General features: G+C 29.0%; 1 protein-coding gene across 1 annotated transcript in view; it reads left to right on the top strand.

Moving 5' to 3' along the window:
- The window catches only part of LOC111624258 (multidrug resistance-associated protein 4-like), a 45229-nt gene that overhangs the window by 28666 nt on the left and 7644 nt on the right, over nucleotides 1–8919 (top strand). Inside the window, exons 11-14 of the mRNA XM_023367067.1 lie at nucleotides 3889–4086; nucleotides 4164–4319; nucleotides 8208–8297; nucleotides 8410–8582. Of these exons, the coding sequence (XP_023222835.1) occupies nucleotides 3889–4086; nucleotides 4164–4319; nucleotides 8208–8297; nucleotides 8410–8582 (617 nt within the window). The remainder of the gene's footprint in view (nucleotides 1–3888; nucleotides 4087–4163; nucleotides 4320–8207; nucleotides 8298–8409; nucleotides 8583–8919) is intronic.

Below are 8919 nucleotides of genomic sequence, written 5' to 3'. Positions count from 1 at the left end.
ATTAATTATATATAAATTAGGTACTGTATATATAATTATATATTAACTTAATTTATTGTAACTTTATTATAATTATATATATACTTTCCGCCGTCTAGCGTCTCGCTACGGACAGTTTAGGCGAGCTATATCTGTATAGTATGTAAATTAGGTACCGTAAGTCTAATACAGCACTGTAATTTTATACATTTCTTGTGAAAGAAACATTTCTTATTCAGCGGCAATAAAAATTATTTATATTAATGATGTCTCCAATGTTCAACGAAGTTTTCGCAGAAAAATAACATCAGATATCGCGATGAAAACAAGCTTGAGCAACGGCGATGTCGAATGGTGCACACTCGGTAAGTAATCCTACAATGTTTTGTTTATAGCGTAGTTTATACGGAATATTTCCAAAAAATATATACGTATTTTGGAAATGTTGAATCGGATTAGTCTAGAATCGATTAATTTTATGGAAGAAAACCTTTCAAACAGCCATAGTCCGTAAACTTCACACGTGTCAGGCTGTGATTGGCTGTGATTCCTACAAAATTGATTCATAAAGAACGGAACGTATCTACCGTCTTACAGGGGTATCGACTGTACTTGCAAGGAATGCTCTTTTTATCAAAATACAGCCACATTTTCTAACTATTTTATTCAACACATTTCATGAAAATAAAGACAAACAGGGGAATCTTTCTGGTTTTTTTCATATTTAAATACTTTTACACAATTATAAAATAATAATTTCTCTTTATATTCAGTAGTGGAATGTGTATCACATGGACACACATTCTTTACTCACAATCAACAAAATATTTTCATTTCTGACCATTTACAGTGAATTTTCGATAGGAAATTCACACTAAATATTTCACACAAAAAAAAGCTTATGTTATGAAATTAGTAAAAATTACATTGCCAAATACTACAAAGTATTAAAGCTTCAACATTTTTTACAAACAGTCAATTTCCATACAATTACAAGTCAAAATATCTTCGAATTGAAACCAACTTGAAACCAAACAAAATTAAGTAATAAAAGATATATTAATCATTAAATTCGGCGATATTTTCCAATCTTATTTCACCCACAATTTTGACTTTTTTAATGACAAATTTGTAATCACTCATTTTAATTAATTTCTTTTTTATTATAATATCATTGAATCTATTTGGGAAATAGTTGGAAAATCATTATTATCGGGATGTATTGAAACAATTACAGTTGTTTTGCTAAATATATTTGATATTATTTTAATTCATATACTGGCTAATTGTAATTAATAACTAATTCATTTAATTTTTCATAAGAGTAGCCTGAAGTTTGCCAGCTTAGTGTGAAATTCTTTCATTATTTTACTCAAGCATCTACTTTTTATTTAATTTTCCAGGCAGTATATTTTTTATTTTTGAATTATAAAGTTATTTTTTTTCTGCATGAAATGTTCTGTTTTTTTGAGTAATTACTTTCATTTTTTCATAAAGATTTAACACACCGTTTTTACTGTTTTAATTTGAAAATTATTAAAAAGTTATTAATTTTTCAAACCCTTTGCTGCTCGTGTTTTGTCGCCAAAAGAATAATCATCTTACAGATGCCAAGCTCCTGTCTTGACATAGCCAAATGGTCTCAGTGTATGAAAAATTACGATTACATTATCTATTTTTGTACTTTCTTGTTTATCTAATAATGTAAACTACTTGTGTTTTGAAAAAATGAGTTCTGTCAATGGCATAGCGTGGATTTCAGCCGCCCAGGGCAGAGGAAAATTTCGCCGCTTCCTTATTTAGGTATCCCAATTTAAAAGACTAAAATTCAGTTTCGTCACAGAATAAGTAATGAAAAATTCCGTGTTCATTTCAATTGGTCCGAATCGTAGGTGCGACAAAAATATGAAATGAATGGTTCAAATTTTTACAAGATATTATTATTATTTATTATGAAATTTTGTCGGCCCCTAAAAGTGCCACCCGGGGCGGGACGCCCCTGCCTCCTCCAACTACGCTATGCCACTGACAAGTGAGTTCTGTGTATTTATTTTAATGTAATTCGATCTCAAAACACTTGATAAGACATATGGAATTTCCACTTATCATAATCTATTTTAACTTCATCCTATTGATATGTGCTTCGTTTTAAATTATATAAAACGGTGTTATCTTTTTCGGTCAGGGTAGTTAAACTATATTCATTATAGATAATAGAAAAATAATAGAACTCGCTACAGTGCCTACTCTAAAAGTCAATATACCGCTAATTGTTTTATGAGTGTGTAAATATTTGACTCATATCTTGGAGAGATGTGGGTCAAAAAACAAAGAGAATGTGTTTTGTTATAACAAAAATCATTTTCCGTATGAGAAATGAAGCGATTACAAACATTCCTCTACTTCTAAGACATTATTCCAAAAATTTTTCTCAAAACATTTTCATTCCGCTTTCAGCAACTCAATTCGAAACAAGAATCTTTATTTTGTCACAGGCTATTCTTACGGGTTTGATTCTGCTTTATCACAATCATTGTTAATATTTTTTGTTTCTGTCGTAAAAATTCACATATATTTGTCATATCTTTAGTTTACATGTTGATCCTCATTTGTAAAATGTCATAATTTTATTAGCAGATAACAGTTTTATTTCTAAACTCTTGGTAATTTCATACTAGGTCATCTTAATTAACTTTATCTTAACTGTTATAATTACAGTTAAATTGAGAGTTTGAAGTTAAAATAAATTTGAGAGTTCATTACAATTCATTGTTTTTTTAACTTAATTTTTGCGATCTACTAAACAACCATTTTCAGCCACTATTTAATATTAGAAGAAAGAACTTTCTGACTCGCATTCAAAGAGAAAAAAGAAACACTATCCTTCACTTGAAAAAATAAACACACTTAAGATGAGCGTGTAATTTATGCATTCATAACAATACAAAAACACAAAGACAATGAAATTTGAAAAATTTTTTATTCTCTAACAGGTAACGATCATATGTACAGCTGTATCGTTATAGATTATCAAGTAGAAAAACATTCAGTCATATCTAACTCTATATATTATGTTTTACCTGCTACTATTTTTCAAAATACGATAAAATTTTCATACTTTGTTGTATTAGTTTCTACAACTCCTAAGAGGAATTTTAATGTTTGAAATTTATCCATAGCCTTTTCGTCAATTTCAGTAATTGCATAATTGGGTTTAAAGAAGATTTGAAAATCTGCCCTCTTTAATTTTTTTATTTATTCTTTGGTTCGAGTATTATCGTTATGTTTTAAAAATATAATTGGATCTCTTATACATATAAATATGTGAAACGAGCAGTTGAACAATGGAACATAGAGGAAAATATTCCTGACGTTGTTCAGGTATTATCTTTCAAAGCATCAAAGTTGAATTCTTCAAAACTAACAACATAGGATCATTACTAAGAAGTTATTTTATAATCTGTTTTAAAACTGAAATATGAAATTTGAAAAATGTGGAGTTTTAAATATTAATAATATATGTTCTGAAGTAAAACGTAAAAAAACAAATTTTTTTATAACTTTACATTACACAAAAACATAAGCTGTTTTACATAATATTGTAAAGAAAAATGTTTAAATTTAAGGTAATTAAACGAAAAAAAACAGTAAAAACTCCTAATGTTGAAAATTTATATTGAATTAATATCCATACATATTATCGAAAAAATTGTAAATTGCAAGTATTTAGTGATTAAATACAACGAAATAACGATCAAATATAAATCCGGTCACTGTGCATTCTTACATAAAAATAACTCTATCTTCAGTTTTATAAACTTCTGTACATTTAATATAACTCTGCATAATATATATTTTTACATTAATTTGTTTCATGCATTGTTACTTTATACAAAGTCGCTTTTCCAGATGAACTCTGTTAAACGTATACTGAATTATACCAAATTGAAATCAGAAGCATCATACGAAAGTTCTCCCGATAAACAGCCACCCCCAGATTGGCCACAAAAAGGAGAAATTCATTTTGATAATGTTTCTTTACAATATTCGAAGGACAAAAATACTGTTTTAAAGCACTTAACATTTCGTATTTACTCGGGAGAAAAGGTAAAATATCTAAAAATTCTAAAGATTGTTGCTAATAATTATTGTCAGAAATGATTTGTGTTATTTATGAGTTGCAGATAGGAATTGTGGGCAGAACAGGAGCAGGAAAAAGTTCTATAATTGCTTCGTTATTTCGCATGACAGAGCCGTCAGGGACAATAACTATCGATGGAGTTGACGTTAAAGATATCGGACTTCGGGATCTTCGTAGCAAAATATCTATCATTCCTCAAGTATGTGACAATAAATTTATTAAATATTTTATTAGTTTTTGTTGTCATTTACTAAAGAATTTTTGTATTTTGAACAAAATAGTCGGAAGAATTATAATACAAAACAAATGTAAAGTATTTTTCCAGATAAATAAATGTTTTTAATGAGAAAATAAAATCTTTTAATAACACTTGACAATAAATTTATTAAATTTGTTATTAGTTTTTGTTGTCATTTACTAAAGAATTTTTGTATTTTGAACAAAATAGTCGGAAGAATTATAATACAAAACAATAATTTCCCATTGTATTAATAAAATTGGATGTTTATAACGTCTTATCTGTTTTACGTCACATTTGTTTAAACAGAATCGTAAAATCTTAAGGCTATTCGCCTTTCATCTCATTACTTTTCATTAGGTGCAAATATCGTGGTAGAAACGAAGTAACAAACACTTCTCACCAAGAAATTTAGAGATGCCTAAGGCCCATTTAGATAACAATAAATCAGCTTGTTTTACGCCCGAAAGAATCGCATCAAATCGCAACATTACCCAACCGCAATCCTACAAGAGTCGAAAGATGGTCCTTTAGGCTATAAATAAATTATATTTCTTCTAGAAAAATAAAATATGTTCTTTACTAAGCGTGGAAATTTTCTATAAGCCAGCATTCCACCCTCATTCCAATTGTTTAGATTTCCTAGCAGTTGAAAAGATTGGGAAAAATAATATACGATTTTCGCTCCAGAATATTGGATAAACAAATTTAAATTCAATTAATTAAATTTTTTAATATAAATTTTCTAATTGACTAAATATCTGGGACTTGTTTATTTACATATTAAAATATTTTTAGAAGCTTCTATAATTTGNCTTTTTCGTTTGTCCCACAAGTACACACATTGTGATTGAGAGTGCGTAGTGATATGTCCAAATAAAACAGAATAGTTTTTTGAAAGTTATGTCACCTGTCATTATGTTGCCAAATCTTACCTTCGTATTACCCCTGCCATTCACTTATTCTAATTATTTAGAGCCTGGTAATTAGCTGAGTGATAAATGATGTGTAGTTTTTAGAATTTATACCACATATTTGATGCTAAAAAAATATGCATTATGATATGCTAAACATGAAACTTTTTGAAGATAAAATTACTATATAGTCTACTGATGTTACAGTAATAATATTTCAGGTAAGTATATTTCAGGATTAGGCTGTAATTGGTAAAAATTGCATCCAATAATGCTAAATATAAAATTTTAAATTATATATGGGCCTATATAAGACCAATAATAAACCTATAAATTCTTACTGTCTCTGTCTCACTGTCTATCTTTTCTCAAACTCCAAAACCAGATGAAATTCAACAGCAGATATGGCAATTCAAGGCCATATTGGGGAAGTAAACCCTGATTAGCTATACATGAACTTCGCTGCAAACCAGAAGACATGTTATTTCAATTCATTTACCACTGAAAACAGTTAGATAAATGACAGGTACGACTCCATTGCTAACAGAGAAGTATGATGTACTAGAACAAGACAGTACGTTACTAATTTTAGGTGGAGAGCATATATTCTAAATTAATTACAAATATGATAAAAAAATTGCAATCTGGCATTATAACGATGCCACAATAAATACAGTAGACCCCCCTATAAAACAGGTTCATATAATGCGGATTCGTATACAACGGCGAAATAATTAATGGCGAAAAAATTGCGACCGAATTCGTATAAACACGCTAAAAGAAACTCGTAAAATACGGTAAAACGTCATTGCCGACTCGTGTCGCGATAGGATTGGTCGAACCTAGACCAATAGCCGATATTGCACAAAACCGTTAAGTTTAAACGATCAGCAGACCTACTAAAAACCATTTATTATTTAACGGCCATCAAAATTATATTTATATTAATGATGCCTCCAAAGTTCTGCGAATATTTCGCAGAAAAATAATTTATCAGGAAACACGCGCCCGACGTTCGATGCGCGCCCAAGACAAAAACAAGCTTAAGCAATAGCATTGTCAAACGGTGCACACTCAGTAAGTAATTTTACAATTTTTTGTTTATATCATAGATTATATGGATTATTCCCAAAAAAATTATACTTGTTTTCGAAATGTTGAATCAAATTAGACTAGAATCGATTGATTTTATGGAAGAAAACCTTTCAAATAGCTGTAGTCCGTAAACTGAATATGTGCCGGGCTGTGATTGGCTTACGTATTTAAGGACTCGTAGAACATGAATTTCATTAAAAACGGAACGTATCAATAGTGTTCTAGGAGTCGACTGTAATTGCTAGTTTTCAAGACAAAAATCTATCATTACCTTACCAAATCTTTTTCTATTGTATAAATTTCAAAAATCACAAAAAATATTACAAAAATTTAGATTGTTACATTTAGATAGTTGTAGATACGGGAATTATTCATAATGACCGGGCATTATGAATAATGATAAACAAAGTCAGGCATTGTAATAAATTTCAGGTGTTTTAACATAATTTATCAAATTGACCAATCATCATGAACAGTGCTATCACCTAGTTGGGCAAAGTGATAACAATATGTTAAGGTTAATCATCCAACATGCACTAGCCAATTAGCAATTGCATCTGAGTTGCGCGTGCATAGTGCGGTTTAGTACTGAATTTTAATTTTTGCAACCAGTAGTTAATCCTGTGCAACATTTTAATTTTACTGGAGGCCAAGGTTATAGGCGATGCTGTTGCAAAATTGGTTGCAAATCTAATAGATACAAATGCTACAAAGAAAAAAATATATATAATTCAAATGTCATCAAAATCTTAATTGCACAAATCAATAAACTAAAAGGCATTTAATTTTTTATATAATTTATACCAAAAATAAAATTCCAGAAGTTTCCTGTAAGTTTATTTTCCGTTAAAGTTAATTTAATTAGTAAAATTTTACTTGTGTGCACATTACATAGGTAAAATTTTACCTATGTAATGTATTTAATAGTACTAAAAGATTAGATTTTAAAGTTTTAAAGTTAGATGATGTTTTAAAAGATTACATGTTTTTTTATAAAATACTTGACAAGGGAAAATAATTTACAATTAATAAATATTTCTAAATGAAATAAGTGAAGTTTTTTAATCAAATTTAAATTTCTCACAACATTAGCTATTGGTTGCATAAATTTAAAATTCAGTATTAAACGGAATACGCACGCGCAACTCAGATGTTGTGCTGATTGGCTAGCATATGTTGCATGATCACTCGTCAACATATTACTTTGGAGACTAGGAAATAGCACTATTCATAATGACTGGTCAATTTGATAAATTCATAAATATTTTTTAGACTGCATGCCTTATTAATCACTTGGTCCATAACATATACAGTATATCAATTACAGTAAAAATTCCGTTAATTTATTAGTCTATATAAATAATAGCTGATAATTTAAAATTCTCAAATTAATAATCTGGCATGCAAATGTTTAGTGAATTTAATGTTTCAGTTTGTAGACCGGTTAACACAATGTAATTAGGAGCAATTAAGGAGCGTGCATAACAAATCGAAAGTATGCAACAGCCTGCTCTGATACAAAATAAACATCACTTTCTGCATTCACATAACGTGTTGAATGATGCAAAAATACAGAAACTCGATAATCTTCCTATTCAAAATATTTTTGTGATGTACTATGTATTAGCAAGTGAAAATAATTATATTTTGTTTTGACTTGGAGTATGATTTTGTCTTTTTGCTAATCGAAGTCTCCATCAGTATAATAAGCCATATTAATAAACTAGGTCCAAGTAGACAATTTATACACAGAAATGTAAAACAATATCTATTAAATTATATCTAAACACGACTTGTACAACAGAAGCGATTAATACACCAGATATGTACTTTTTTTCAGGATCCGATGTTATTTACCGGTCCTCTTCGAAGAAACATCGATCCTTTCAATGAATATTCGGAAGAAAATCTGTGGCAAGCCATTGAAGAGGTTAGAAATAATTAGTTTAATTTGCTACCTGTTTTATTTCTTTAACTCTTTCTAATGATTAAAATTAATTATCGTGTATAACATATACATTTTAAAAACTTCTGAATTAAAGGTTCAATTAAAAGAAGTAATTAGTAAATTACCTGGCGGATTGGATACACATTTATCAGAAGGAGGACGGAATTTCAGCGTTGGGGAAAGACAGTTAATTTGCCTTGCCAGGACCATTCTTCGTCAGAATAAAATTCTTGTCATGGACGAAGCAACATCCAATATTGATAAAAGGTTAGAATATATAAACTATTTTCGAAAAAAAATTTTTTTTTTTGAATTTTTGGAATGCTTTTTAGGTCCTGAAATTTTTTCAAAATTTTTTTCCCGCGCAAAAAAATTTTATCGCGATTTTAATGAGCCTATGTGAAGGCTCGATTAAGGCTTAATTGTTTTTTAATGGGAGTTTTTTATCAAAATTATTTCATGGTTTTTAAGTTGTAGCGCACGGATTTTCATTCAGTAAAGTTATTTAAAGTTAGTTTCTGATGTCAAAAACGACCTCCGATGGTTTTTTAATTTTTTTAATTAATATATTTTTATAAATATATAATTAATTAATTAGGGGGGG

This window comes from Centruroides sculpturatus, unplaced genomic scaffold, assembly GCF_000671375.1.
Source record: "Centruroides sculpturatus isolate CEXI.00-Female unplaced genomic scaffold, Cexi_2.0 scaffold242, whole genome shotgun sequence".
NCBI classification, from domain to species: Eukaryota; Metazoa; Arthropoda; class Arachnida; order Scorpiones; family Buthidae; genus Centruroides; species Centruroides sculpturatus.
Note: the sequence above shows the minus strand (reverse complement) of the source record. Positions and strands in the feature narration are given on the sequence as shown.